Raw genomic sequence first — 16,153 nt, forward strand, 5'->3', positions numbered from 1 at the left:
ATTGATTCTCTGGTCTCAGTCACCAAGACTATAATATTTGAGGAGTAAAGGGCAAGAAAACTATAGAATAGAACCAAAAAATATGAAATACATGTAGTGCAATTTATCTAATGTTTCACAAAATAACTTCCCTTCCACAACATCCTGAAAGATGATATAGATTGTGGGTGGATGATAATTTTAGCTTAATTGCTTGTAAGCAACAAAATAGTTTCACTTTTCTAACATGTGTGGGTGTTTATTGGTATGTTGTATGAAATCCCAGTTGCATCACCATTTATGACTTGGAATTTTCAACATCAGGGTGTCTTTAATATACCAAATAAGGAAAAATTCATGATAAAAGAAAAGCCTGGATTTAATTAAGGACATGTTTCTACTGCAAATATAAAAAGAAGCATCTAAATGCTTATCAAAAACGTCTAAAAGTGGTTGTTCATTTGGTGGTCATCATGTTTGGTTGTATATATATCATCCACAGAGCTTAGTAACATTTTCGCAACATTACATATACTTTTTGATGAGGTAAAATTAGAAATGCACATTAAGTTTTAAAATTTACCAGTACCATACAATGCAAATTAATACTAATATAAATAGGCCCTATGTTGGATTAATTCAATTAGATTTTTGCCAAAGATATATTAAAAAGCCAGTAGCTGTCATCCCATTGATATCCTACAGTAAAACCTTTTTTCAAAATAAATTTCCGCCCATCTTAAATTACTATTTAACAACATTGCACAACAGTGTATACAGTTTACTTTTCAAAACACAGACACTCTGCAAATAAAGTAACTTTCAAATGGAGACAACTTGTGGTTTTTGTTTGGTCTATAGAGATATGCAGAATGAGTAAACAACTTAATATGCCCTAAATGCATTATGCAACCTATTTAATGAAATCAAAACACCCATAATTTGTAAGCACTTGGTGTTATGAACAAACCATCTGCTAAATTATTTAATCAATCATCAAACAGGTTTCAGATACTCTCTTTCTAATGGTTTGCATTTCTCTTGGAGAATGCCAACAGGCCTTTTGCAGTGGCATAACTGCTATGAGCGCTCACTGGCTAAACCTAGGGGCCCCGGAGCTTATGGGGGGACCCGAGCAGGGCCCAGGGGAACAACATTAAAATATGTCTAAAAGGCTAACGACCAAGGCCTCTAGCATTGGAGAGCCACCTAGGGTTCTTAAACCAGGGGCCTCAGGTCTTTACATTAGGCCACTTCCTAAATTGTTTTCCCAAAAATGTTAAAATCAGTCTGTGGTTGTTAACATTACCCAAAATGTTTGAGATGCTATAGTAGTTCTCCACAGCAGTCGATTAAATTCAAATAACAGCAATTTTGCTAAAGTACAGTGACAAATAGGGTGATTTTAACTGTTATTTTGAGAATGCTATAACCTATTTTTTTGTCCTGTTTTCCAAGGTATTGGGGATAATTAGTTCAAACAGTTATTAATCTGTTATTTTTTCGCAGCTATCAGGAGATACACAGTAGCAAATATCAACAAAATGAAATCATTAATTTAGTTTTAAACAACCTTATAACCCAGGACACAATCTCAAAACTAGTCAGGCTGTCTGCACTTTAAGCACCATGACCTCTGAAATGGTCAGTGACCTTGGCTTCTCTGGCCCAAAACCAGATGGTCAATAGTTTCTCCTCCTTTCAACATCCTGTTCATGATATACCTGTACATGGTGTACACATACATACAAAAACAACAACAAAACATCTTGGAAATTTCATCTACAATTTAACAATAAAAGGAATGCAAAATTGTCATAAATATTATCATACACATTCCTAGCATGTTTTATTCTCATAAAAGGTAAAATTTGTATGTTATTATTGACAATATTTAGAATTTCAGTAAAATTCCTAAAATAACTTTATTCCAAAAAAAAATATAGTTAGTAAGTAGATTGTGAATTATAATTTGGCTGTCATCTTAAGATAAACATTGCTAAACAAAATGTTACTACTAGTACTACTTTGTTGAATGTGGGAATGTGGTCCATCATACTCTATATAAGCAAATGTTGGTAAAAGAATCTAAATATACCAAAGAAATCATATAAAGAAGTTACAATGTTAAAGTGTTGATAAAGCACCTGTTGTTTTGAGTGTAAACCTATAAAATTGTCACTGAAATGAAAGTGCTAATTACCTGGTTAAGGTCAAAGTTATAGAATGACCACTAACATCTGTCACTAATAATGTGCAAGTGCAAACTAATGTAACAATTTCTTATGTAACTTTTTTCAGCAACAGATGTGCTGCACAAAAAACAAAGAAAAACATGCGATTCAAAGATATTAGAATGTACTAAATTTGAACAAGGCAATAAATGACAAACAGAAAAGGTAAGTCCAAAAATCTAAATCCAAGGTTACAACTTAAAGGAGCACTGGCTTAAATACCTTTTTTTTGTAAAACATTCAATTCAATTGTTAACATTTATTTCTTTCAAAACAAAATTAAAAAAAGAACATTTCTTTTAATTTACAAATATTTTATGAAATTAAAACAGACTGGAAAAGAAAGTGTCTTAAAAAAAATGGTAATATATTTCTTTGATAATAATGATTGAACAAATTGAACTATTTACACATACTGTGCTGCTAATAAAACATGGGTATGAAAAACAAGTAGGACAATTTGATTAATTTTTAAAATTTGAATGTTTCATATGTCTGATTACATTCAACCAGTCTGTTTTAGCCATTTATGATTTCCACCCACTCTTAAGTACCCTTTTGGAAAGGAATCCATGTAGGCTAACTTTGATCCTAAGTGTAAGATGGCAATCAAACAGTTATTAATTTGTAACAATTTCCTTAACGTCATCCTTTATGGTGAATGACCGTGGCTAAGGTACTGAAGATCTGAAGAAATCATTATAGTATGAAAACCTTTCCTTGGAAAGTAATCCTTTATGAAACTATATAGAAATGTTTAGTTTTATCAATTAAAACAAAATTAATTTTCTCAAGCAGCTTTTTAACTATTTTTGGTTAACTTTTATTTGGGCTAATTAACAACTGTTTTAACGCCTTTTCCATACAATAGGCCTACAGCTTCAATTTCTATGCTTCCAATTTGAATTCTCTGTGTATTTAGAAATACCCGATTATGTTAATAATTTCATTTATATTAAGGTATTACTACTAATACACTACTATAATACTCTCAACATGGATGATTTAATTTAATGGTACTCTACTCTAAATACCCACATACTTGCATCACAGTATCGTTATCGCAAATGAACCATCAAATTTGCCAAAAATAGACTGTTGACGCAAGTTGACAAATGCTTCATTCCATCATGCAATCGATATGATTGAAAGTATGTTGAATGTTAGAATTTTGTTTCTGTTATAAAGTTCAGGGTACATGATGGCTCACCAATTATGGGTAAAACACATGCTACAGTTGCTATAGTTTTATTGGGAGAATTTTTTTAAACTATTTGAATATTCTCTGCCTGTATAGTACCTCCATAAATAAACAATATTATGCTACAGTTGCTATAGTTTTATTGGGAGAATTTTTTTTAACTATTTGAATATTCTCTGCCTGTATAGTACCTCCATAAATAAACAATATTAAACTTTTGCCAATCATGGAATGTGAACCAGTCCACACCCATGTTTAACAGCGCTGACTGTTTGGAACTGAGGTTTAAAGAGTTTTAATGGGAATATATGCGCAATCTTGCAATGAGCAGGAGTTTAATGGTTTTAAATTAGCGCAAAATACAAATAGTCTCTATATGCGCTGTTTAAAGATTTCAAAGATTCAAATTTTATTCGTCATCCAATTCTAGAAATTCCATTGCTTACATTAAAAATTACAGAACAATTGAAACTACATTTAATACAATAAACATATTTGATATATATATAAAAAAAATAAAAAGCAAAACTATTTACAGTACATTTCTCTTATAATTTTCATCGTTTGTAATTTTTGTTAAAAAGTTTAATGGCTTGTGGAAGGAAGGAGAGAAGATATTGTTCAGTGCGGGAGGCCGACAGACGATATCTACTACTTGTCACATTCAGGTGACAGTTTATCCTCTCGAAAAGAGAATGACTTTCATCCCTCGTGACAGACACAAATTTACTTAAGACGCAGTTGTGGTAGACATCATCAACCGACCTTCGGCCCTGACCGACCATCCTCTCTACCTTCCTTGTCATTCTGTCAATTCTACTTTTGTCTCCCTTTTCGACATTACCGCCCCACGCTGTTATACAATACGACCAGACACTGTGTACAAGTGTAAAAATGAAAAATTTGATGTAAAATCTGAACATATTTAATTGCTCTTGCTCCAACAATTTAAATTCCCATTCTTTGTGAAATATACAATTCATATAAGAATCCAAAAACTTTAATTACACCTAAAAACTGTTTCAAAATAAATAAAAAGTGAAAAATTCCACAAAAAAAAATAAGCAAGAAATGAAAGAAATACAATAGGCTTGAAAATGTTCATCTGGTTTGTAGGTATAAGTATATTGAAAATTTTCTTTTTATTTCTGAAGAAGCTGTCCGATCAGGACAGTGAAACTGTCATGGTTAGTTTTTACTAATTATTGGTTTGGAAAAAAGAACATTTTCAATATACAAATACAATAGGCATTATTCATGTTTGAAATGTACTGTATGTACAATCAGACCAAAAAAGAAGACAGACAAGAACATATTTTAAAGTTAAAACCTGTTTAAAAAATGACATCTGGCGATCTGTTGTTATTCATCAATTGCTTACTTATGTACCAGGAAATTAAACTTGTCTGTGGAGATAAAATTACCAAAAAAAATGTCCATTTTATTATCAAATTCCCTTATGTTCCTGAGATTAATAAATTTCTAATACAATGGCATTCGGAAGTAAAGAGGAGAATTTGAGGCAATTGAGGATTAAATGTATTTGGTAGTTCAACTTTGGATGACATTCAAGGTTAAACAATGGTAAAATGTCATTAGTTCACCAAACACTACAGAAAAAAAATAATTTATACCAGTCAGGGGAGGATCCAGAATTGTTTAAACAGGAAAATGCAAATATAGCATAATATATTAAATATTAATAGTTTTTCAAAAATAGTAGTTTATTGCATTTTAGCTTTCGATAGGGGGAACGCACCTCTATATGTGCTGCACCCAATCTAACTTTTACCACACGTTTGATTGAACACAGAACAAGTTAATAAGAGAAAAAACATTCTTTGTCAGGATTGTGGGTACCGTATGGTCTTTCCATTGACAATTTTTTGTCTAGAATTTTCTAATGTGTTCATATTGTTTTCAAAATGACTTTGGGTTTCAGTCACCAGACAGTCCCTGCCTAGATTGGTATGCCATAGCAACAGGATAACTGTCTCATTAACACCTGACAACTCCAGTTGCTTGCAAGGCTATCTCATGCTGGTACAAGAGTTAAAGCTAGTCACCTAGCACCTGTACAATGGAAATTATGTATAAATTATTATGATAAACTTGGCCTAGTAGGGTCATATACAGTGCAATATTCATACCATGTCTTGTAGAATTACTAAATATTTAGTTGCCCTTCAGGCATGGTTGTTGTTACTCCCACTTTTGCCTTGTCCTCATTAAAACAATTCTATATGTTACACCTTAATTTATTGTGTATGAAAAATTTATTTTCTTAAATATTTCACATTTACAAACAAACATTGCCTGTTGTAATGGCAATAATTCAACGATTGATTAAGTATGGAGTGAAAATTTTAGAGAACGGGGTAAAGAACTCACATGGTTACATGATATTGTTGTTTTAAATAAAAATTTAATATCATTTATTCTATACCGTTGCTAGTTTTCATGTGCCGATCTTATTAAAATCTTCAAGATCCTATAATATAAAGGAATCAAGGAGTTATGTAGTGGTTGTTTTTTGAGATGGATAACGAAACAAGAAGCCAATCAAACAACTTTTCTATCATCCACTAAATGATTGGAACTGAGCATGTTCTGCTCTTTGAAATGCACACAGTAATCATCCCTTATTTGTCTTCCTACAACATTGATGGAGGTACTGTATAAGCTGTATAAGCTTTATGTTTTTACAATCAAGTAAATCAATTCCTATCAAATTAGTTATCTGCAACTAAATTCCATATGAAGATAACAGGCTAAGCAACTTGATGTAAATTAAAAACAAACATCATGCGCATTTATAGCGCTCTCTTAATGTCAGAAAAAATAAGTTTCCTATTCTAAGTACAAATATTTCATTTTGATACTAGTTTTGGTACTGGTCTAATTTGATTGTAGCTATATCCCAAAGCTAGATATATCAAAGCTGAGAAAATAATTTATACCATTTACTGCACTAATTTGTTTATCATATTATTCATTTAAAGCTAATATGAATGTCAAAATTTTCAAATATTTCAATTCACTATAGACAAGGTTCTTCATGTGTGATTGATTAATAAAATCTCCGAGAGGTCTTAACAAATGCCCTAGGGTAAAAAATCCAAATATGAAATTTACAAACATGGGATCTATTTCTATTGTCTTGGTAATATGAGTGTAATACTATGTTTGCAATAGAGAATTTAAGTAGTATTAAAATAATCAGTCCTCTAAATAATTTTACCCCCTAAATCATTCCTCATGGGTTCATTTTACCCCCTACCTGTAATGGACTGACCCAAATATTTTGAGGTAGATTTTACAGTCAGAAATTATTTCATAGATTTACATCAGTCAACTTATAAACTAGATTTGAAGAAGTTCCTGTTCTTTGGTGCCAGCAGCATGTTCTGTGTGCTTGAATAGTTTTTGAAATCAGAGTCTTAGGTTTGCCCTGTGCCACTTTATTCCATTTACACAGACAAAAGGCATACAGTGAAAAACAAAGATTTCAAAAATTGCATTTATTACAGTAATATATAATTTATTTAAAACTTATATAGACTACTCCAAATAGTTCACAACAATTTCATATATGCGTTTAAAATAATTTTACTTTGCTATGACTACTGTACGTGCCTTGAACTAAACTATTTGAAAAGCCTGAAATAAGATTAAAACACTAATAAAAGGATAATTTCTTAATTCATTATAAAGGTTTATTGATATATAAAGAATGTTCAACAAGCATTAAAACTACTAATTCCTGTTTACAAATACCTTGCTTTAGGATTGTTTCCTATCAGCCATTTTGATCAAACATTTCATTATTCCATTGTATTTTAAACCCCAAATGGCAAAATGATTTATCTCAATTTTTAGTATAATACTGCAGGTTCCGGTACACAATGAAAACAATATATCTTAAGCACTGGCATTGAATTGTATTATAAAGATGCAACTGATAGTATACAATTGGTGTGAAGATCAAAGAAATCCTCATATTTGGTTTCACAAATAAATCAGGGATAATAATGAATTTTACTGGAGCATTTAACAAGGCATGCAAGTTAATATGCATATTATATAAACCCACAATATCTCAAGGCAGAACTTTTAAGGAAAAATAAACGGATTAGTAGGAGTCTGCATGATTCTTGGGTAATAACGAACCAAACAATTATAAGTCTACTTCTCAATTACCACAAGGCTTAAGGAAAATTAATTTACAGTAAGTCACAAGTGTAGTTTAAAGTACACTTGGGATTTACTACCTTACAGTAGTTGTTTCATTACAATTAAATGAATTGCTGAAGATTATCTTGAAGATTTTTTTTTAGAGATATCCAAATTATAAGTGTGCTCAAGTTTGATACGTAGATTCAAAAGTTAAGTTTAAGTGTAATTTACTAAGTACACTTGAGATTTACTACCTTACAGTTAGTTGTTATATTACAATTAAATGAATTGTTGAAAGATTATCTTCAAGATCTTTTTAGAGAGTGCTCAGTTTCCTATGAAGATTTTTAGATGTTGTTTTAACTGTTTCAACCTCAAAATGTGTGACTATTTCAGAAAAGTAACAGTACATTATATAAGGTTAATTTTTAAGTTCAGGCCCCATATTTTAAAATCTTTGATCCCACACAGCCTCAAATTATTTGCAGAACTGTAAAGATAAAATTCAGATTTGTGCTATGATTTGGTTGTAAACTAGGTCGATTCATTTTACATCCTTCAATTATATCATGGAGAAATATTATTTCTCCATGATTATACAGTTAATAGACCATACAGGGATTTCTCATAAACAAAAAATTAATATTAAAAGCAAATTTTACTGGTATAAAGCAGGAGGCCGGAAAAGGGTGTTAATATTAATAAATAATAACCAATAAAAACTAATTTATAAATAAAGAAATAGAAGAAAAATATTAAGTTACATCATTAAGCAAAAATAGTTTGCTTTAGGCTAGATAACTTGATTTTAGCATGCCATGTGATCAAATAATAATGATTTTTGCATCAATATAATAATTATATACTGTTTTTAAATTCACAAGCAAGCCTGTGTAAATACAACATATTGTGTACCTCAGTGGGTGTAAGAGGAAACAGTCAAACAAAAAATGTTTCAAAATGTATATTGAAAGCTACAAGGAATTTATTACATAAACATTTTCCAAATTAAAATTCAAGCAAACTGTTAAGGTTAACAAATGTATGTAATAGAAAAGGTAATTGTTGTAATAAGCTTTCACTTTAGCTTTACCACCTATATAACATGGTAGATGATGATTGACTTTAGCAATGAATTACTAGTGATTGGTTCATAAACTAGTAAAGTTTTGATAAAACTTTTGTTTACAAACTATGACAAGTTTACCATGGTTTGTAGGAGTATGTGGTGTTTGTATAATACTATAGTTACTGAAGGCTATCCATCTGCAAAATCACATGACTAGAAACCTGTTATTTGATTGGCCGAGTTAAAAAATCTTCTTTTTCAGAAGAAGAAAAAGTTTGTCAACTGGTCTACAGTGGAAAACTTTAGCAAGCCAAAGTTTGTTAGTGTACTGTAGACTAGGCTTAACATATACATAAATACAGAGATACAGTAGGTATAAAATAGAAAATATTGTATTGAGTTATGAATTACAACAACAAAAAAACACATACCTGAAGAATCAAATAGTGCAGGAGGTGGAACACTGTCAGTAGGATTAGGAGAACCTGTAAAATACAAATACTGTACATGTTAACTTAGAATAAAGTTTGAAATCTTAACTTTAACCATCCACTGTTGAATCAGATTTTTTGTAGCTAAAACTTTTTAGTAGAAATGTGATCTGTGTATAATTATTATTTTCAATCAATTTTCAAATAAACGGATATTTGGCATTATGTAGGAGGAACAGATCCTAAATTAAATAAAGTTCTATTCTCACTTTTGAATTGGAATCTGAAGTGCTCTAATAAAGAGCATAGACAGTTTCAACACTCATGATAGATAACAAAAATCCACAAAAACTTAAGTCTGGAATTTCCCATCAATGATAAAAGAGAGAGATAATAACTATTAATGTAGAGTGGAGGATATATTAGTTTTCATCTACTTTTAATTGCTTCCATATAGAAAATAATACAATACAAAAAAACAAAGTTCAGGAAATGATATAAAAAATTTGATTAATGATAAGCAATGAAAAAACAAGGAGATTAGAAACACCTGACATATTTTTGACATTTAAGTTCTTATAAACTAACTAAAAATAAAGAAAAGAAAACAAACAGTTTATCCATCAGTGTTAACAGTTTATAGAAAGCATATTAAATGGAATGTCCTCACACTGGCAGGTTTCTCTTTAAAATAACAAGAAGTTGAATGGCCTTTAATTTAAACAAATTTAAAAGTACAATTGTCATCTCCAGTGTCTGATAACAGTATTTCAGAAATAAGCTTACATTTTGTATCCATATTCATACACAAAATATAGTTCAACACAGTCAAGTGGTTGACTGTGGTGGGTTATTTTGTGTATATCTTTTTAGGATTAAAGTAATATTTAAATACTTTTACATATTATTTTGTTTGTACAATTTAAGTATAGCATGTACTGTGTGTACTTTTCAAACACAAAAAAACTCATGCAATTTTCCTGTATTTTTGCGAGAACAAACTGCACCCATGGCATAACAATATAAATATTATATTTTTTATGTCTTATGTAAACCACACTAATTTTCTAGTAGTACTGCATTTGTTTCAAATGTATTTTATTTTTCAACATAGACCTTTTAAAAGTTTAGGATTAAAGAACTAGATACAAAATTAATTTAGCATACAAAGTTTATATATAGTTTATAAATAAATGAAAGACGCTAGTAAATTACCAACTGAACATTGTATTGCACTAAAGGCTGTTTCATGAGTATGAACTCAATCTTCAGGTGCTTGGCTCTGAATGATAGTCACAAGTGAATACAAAAAGCTATAATGAAGTCTTAAGGCAAACTGTTTATGTGAACAATAGTATGCTAATTAGCAAGTACAACAATATAGTTTATATGACATTTTCTACTTTGTTTTTTTTTAATAGTTTTGTTTTTAACTAAAATTATTCATCTTAAATGTCACCCCATGTCCCATGTTGTGATCCTATGTCATACTTTGTCCGATAAGATTGTAAACCATGATAAACCATGTTTTTACTTGTGGTAGAAATAAATTTGTTGATGTTATGAACATCACGTTGTTATGTTTAGAATGAAGACCAGATGGTCTCAACTTGTTTCCCTGTGGTCAATCACTGCTGGTCTCAGTAATATTAATTTACTCTCTAATATGTCATTTTATTTCACCATAGTATGCTAGTATAGTATAGATAATTTAAATTGAGTATTTTATTTATGGTTTTACAATTTTAGCATATGGTACCCCATAATTATAAGGCCTATTACTAAAGATACCTCAGTACTATATTGTATAGTACCTATCATATTTATGGAGGTTATGCGAGCATAGATACAAAAGTCATACCATAACTATTGTTTATTAAGAAAAGAAAATTTCAAATTGATTAAATTATGTAAACTATACTAAAAATGTAGATAGAACGGGATGAAGATGAAAATTCAACATATTTCAATATTTTTATATAATAATTAATATGAAGTTCATTTGTAATAGAATTTCAAGTCAAAATTTCATATCCTGTCCTTTAGGACATTTTTTTGCTAATAGCCACTTAGATGAAAACACAATTCAGGAAAACGCATGTAAAATAATCTTTCCGTGGATTCTCGAAAGATCCGCATTTGAAATTTTGCCAAATCTAAATCACCTGCAATCGTGTTAAATTACCATTTTATAAAATCAAATTATTCTGACGTGGTATCAAATTACGCACTTATCATCAAGTGCAGACACGGTAATAGCCTACTTATTGATAAGTACTACAAAGTCATGTTCAAATTCAATAAGAACCAAATGCTGTCATTGAACTACCATATGTAAATTATCATTTTAATCTATTTAACATTTGTACATTGATAACTGGACCAGCCACCTTTGTCGAGGTGTAATCAGATTTTAAAAACATATCTTCAGTTCTCCCTAACGAATGTAATTTTCATCTGATTTTACTGATTATTCTCTCAACCATTCATTCATTTTATAATTTTTCCACAAGTATTTATATTGATTTGATCTTACTATGGCAGTACACTCTAAAAATATAAACAGCAAAGCTGCACATTTAAAAGGAAATAGTATATATAATTTTAAGAAACACTAACTAATGAGATTTATGAGAAAAATGTAAATTGAGAAGGGAGACACCTTTTGCTGGATATAAATTTCATAGGCACAACATTGACAGTAAATTAATTAGTAAATCATTATTGTTGGAATTTGTATTTTGACATTTGGGAAACAGCATGGCCTTAAGAGGAACTACTGTACTCTAGTAGTGCATGGCTATTGATACTAATTGATGTTCTTATGGGGATACTTCCTGCCTGTATTACTTCCAGATAAATCACAATAAAAATAGTTTACAAGATGTTTAGCAGGATATTTGACCACAAGGAATAAATATGAGGCAATTAAAACCTGAAATATGATTGTTCCAAAGAGGATAGTGCACAGAATTTTTTACCATGTGGAAGTGAACTTGAGGTCCAAAATATAGTTTCACTTTTCCTATTTTAAATTGACTCTGGACAGTTGTGTAACTGCTCAGGTCAGGTACTTTTCTCTGGCTATTTCTTCAGTACTATGGTTTTAAATTCTGGAGTGCATTCTCAAATTTGAGAAGTTGGCATTTGCTATCCGCCGAAGCTTGCAAATTGAATAAATAAAAACTACTGCATTGTGTGAATCATGTGATTTTTAAAAGTTATTTTGGCAATATTTCCAGAATTTGTAAGGTGCAGCTAGGATCATTCAATTTGACTTTAGAGGAACATAAAAAGCCAGATTATATACAACTCTTAAATGTTATTTTGAAAGAGTATTGAAAACTATAATAGCGGAATTTATATCTGTAAGTGCAAATAACAAATCTGTCATTTGATGTATTTATTCTCCCCTCCCAGTTCCAATGTCAAGGTTATTGTAAATAGCACTTCCCTGTACAATATGAAGGAGCAACACTGTCTCTGGACAATGATGATTAATATTTAAAATTAAAATACATATATATTTATAAAAAAATTAAAAAATTATACAGAAAAACAGGTTAAAAAATTGTCAAACAAAAAGTTGGAATAAATTAAAAAATTATTTATTAAGATCACATTTTCATATGATTTTATAATTACAAGCAAAGTTAATCATCTGTATGTATGTGTAATTTTAAACATGATTCAAGTATGTACAGTACACATGTACAGCATGATAAATAACGAGAAAACCTTCATTCCCATTCTGAGAATAATATTCCCACTGTAAATCAGGCACCTTTGATATTATCATTATCATTAAATCGAATCTTGAGGCTTAATTCATTAGTAGATGTCAGATATTAAGTTCTCTCATTGACCAAGTAAGACCAATATATTCATTTAGCACTGGAAGGCAAACAGCAAGTGGTCAACATTTTGGAGTCGTGTAGTGGATTCAGTGATCCTCTAGGTAATTGAATCTATAAACTACCTTCCCTGTTTTGTGGTTAATACAGCCTATGGCCATATCAGGTCACAACTTTCCTTCTAATTTCATGCAAGATTCATATCCAAATTTGTACTTTGACATCACCTACACTTGTGGAATGACCATATATGGATCTGTTATTTGTGAAACTTTGTCCAAGAGAATAACATACTACTTTGATTATAAAAATGAAAATGTCAGATGCATATCTACAGTAGGATTTTGAAATAGGGAGTCTAAAATGTTGTCTTAGACCCCATTTACACTTACGATTTAGGCCGGCCCTGGGTCGGCAATTGATAAGTGTAAATACTCCAAAAAGTTAGGCCGGCCCTGGGCCGGACGCAGATCTGGGCCACCTCTCCAGGTAGGTTCAGGAGCGGCTTTTACGTTTGGGCCGGCTTACGCAGTAAACCGTGAACAACGTTTGACCTTTTTATGAGGTTGTTGTTATGACGATCCGACATTCTCAGTACATACCTTCCTCCTTTTCGGGCGACAATTTGTTTTCTTCATTATATAGGCCTAGTTAAATTTATTTTCAGACATCTTCTTTCAATAAAGTATTCCTCCGCTTGTTTCGCATATACATAAAATATAGCCATATTATATAAAACAGTGGGGTTCATTTTGTTTTTAATGGGACAAAAAACAACAATACAGTACTATAAATATAAAACGGTCGGTTTGCGCGGAGAGTTGAATTGACGATCGAGAGAGAAAAATGTAAACAAACTGTACTTCGTATCCCAGCATGCAATGGTACTTCCGATAAAATTATTTACGACCAGTAATCTGCGTCGGTAGTGTAAACGCTCTGGGCCGGCCTAAAAAGTAAATATTTGCAACCGGCCCAGGACCGACCCAGGACCGGCCCTGGACCCAAACGAAAGTGTAAATGGGGTCTTAATGATGTGTTGAACATAACCTACTGTACAGTAATGTTCTATCTTTTGCATTGTAATTTTAAATATTTGGGGAAACTGAATAGGTCCTCCCATTGCACCCGCCTATGGATTTTTAATACAATGGACTCTAATGTGAAAAAAGTTTTTAATGCTATAATTACAAATTATAATGTAAATTATGGAAATTTCATATAAATTATTTTCTGGGATGCAGTAAAATACTACTGTAGTAATAATTGAATTGAATATTAATTAAATCTATTATTTTGAAATGAGTATTTTACTGAATAGTTATGATAACCATGTTTTTAAGTATTTTGCCAAAAAGCTGTCAATACAACCGACAATTTGATTTTGCTTGATGTTGACATTAAAATTTATAAATTTGGTGTGATTGTTTCAGCTATAAATCTTTACAACCTATTTCCAAAATAGCCCTTGGATACAAGAATAATAAAGAGACAATTACTAGAGATCTGAAAACCCAGGTGTCTCGGCTCAGCTTGTTTTAGACAGAGTTAAACATCAGCATATTGGAACGTTTTGTTCTCTGAAAGGGTGGTCATGAATGCCTTTGCTAGACCAACTGGACTCTTGTTAAATTACCGAAATTATGTCGCCACAGATCTTGTCCATATCTGTTTGACATGGTTTACTGTATTCACTTGCTAAAAGTAAAAGTAATAAAGGCCACTCTACAGACGAACAGTAACAGTAAGCAGAAAGGGGCATAGCTTGTCCTATGGAGACTGAATCTGTATCTATCCTGAACATGTTTCTGCTCAACCGCACATTCGCTCTGCTCAACCGCACATACAGTACATTTTATTTTATTGTTTTTATATTTTTGTTTTCCGTTTACCACTTGCCATTACCGGTCGTCATGTGTAACATGGCCTTAACAATGTTGCAGCAGTTGCTCAAATTACTAATTAAATCTTACTTATACTTACAATATTATATGTTTTCATCTTTTCCATTGATTGTAAACCTCTAACTAAACTTTCCAGTATTTCATTATTCAACTTCTGTTTCCAATAATAGTCAATATAAACAATTAATTTTTATTTTTATCATTACTGTAAATAATCATTGTATATATTTTATAATTTATATTCATATTGGTCTTGTTTTTTTTGTTTGTAAAAATCTACTGTAATATTATACCTTATTGTGGTTACCATTATAACAAATGTATGATTGATTGAATAAAGTTCACATATAGTAAAAAAAAAAAAAAAAAAAAAATCATTAAAAAATGAAGAAAACATAATGGTATTTTATTTTTGTATCATTGTGAATGTGAACATTGACTGACTACTACGACATGTCGGTTTATCCAGGTAAGCTTGGCCATGAATACCCAATTGTTATAGTACAGTTAAAAGAATTAGGTTTTAGTCAAATTATATATTGTTGTAACATCAAGGAATTAGTTTAATACCTATAAAGTAGGATTAAGATATAACCATTCACTTTGACAACAAAACTTAACAAGGATAGAATCTTTTGTATTGCTATTAAATGTTAATTAAAGAGGGCATTCAAAACAACCTGCTGTCTGGATCAATATAAAAGGCCACTGGATTTAGACAGCTTAACCACTCAGTCAGCAAAAAAACTTGGAGATCTTTGATAATTAGACTAAGCTTTAAAACATGTTTTATTTTCATCACATGTTAACTAAAATCAGATCAATAGGGGCCGCTCGATTTGGTTTTGGTAGTCTTCTAGAATAACTTAGGTATACAAATGCTGAAATCATTTAGGACTTGGACATTTGGAAAAGCTTACAGCGTAATAACTAAATCACAGGCCAATACAGGATCTATCTTCAGGGGCGGATCCAGGATTTTGAAATAGGGGGGGCGTAGGTTTGCGAGCGAAGCGAGCAAACACTGGCTGGGGGCCAGGGGGCCGCCAAGGGCCCCCGGTCGGGGTCCAGGGGCCGAAGGCCCCTGAAAATTTTGGCGTTCTAGCGCATTGTAAGTCGTTTAAAACGATTTACAAACAATTCATAATGTCATTTACCAAACACTCTAAAGCTCGCAAATTACGACATGTGGAACATGCAGCTGATACTTACCTAGGGTACCAAAGCAAGCTAACAACTTGCCTGTACTTTACATCTAAATTTTTACAACGCGACGATGTTTTTCAGCTTTTATATAAGCATAAA

At 31.2% G+C, this 16,153-nt stretch overlaps 1 protein-coding gene across 2 annotated transcripts in view; it reads right to left on the bottom strand.

Moving 5' to 3' along the window:
- Window positions 1-16,153, bottom strand: part of LOC140060161 (cysteine-rich motor neuron 1 protein-like) — a 46,815-nt gene that overhangs the window by 19,094 nt on the left and 11,568 nt on the right. For both annotated transcript variants that reach the window (XM_072106257.1, XM_072106256.1), the window contains exon 2: window positions 9,091-9,144. In XM_072106257.1, coding sequence (XP_071962358.1) covers window positions 9,091-9,144 — 54 coding nt within the window. The remainder of the gene's footprint in view (window positions 1-9,090; window positions 9,145-16,153) is intronic.

The sequence above is a fragment of the Antedon mediterranea genome, chromosome 10 (genome assembly GCF_964355755.1).
Source record: "Antedon mediterranea chromosome 10, ecAntMedi1.1, whole genome shotgun sequence".
In the NCBI taxonomy this organism is placed as follows: Eukaryota; Metazoa; Echinodermata; class Crinoidea; order Comatulida; family Antedonidae; genus Antedon; species Antedon mediterranea.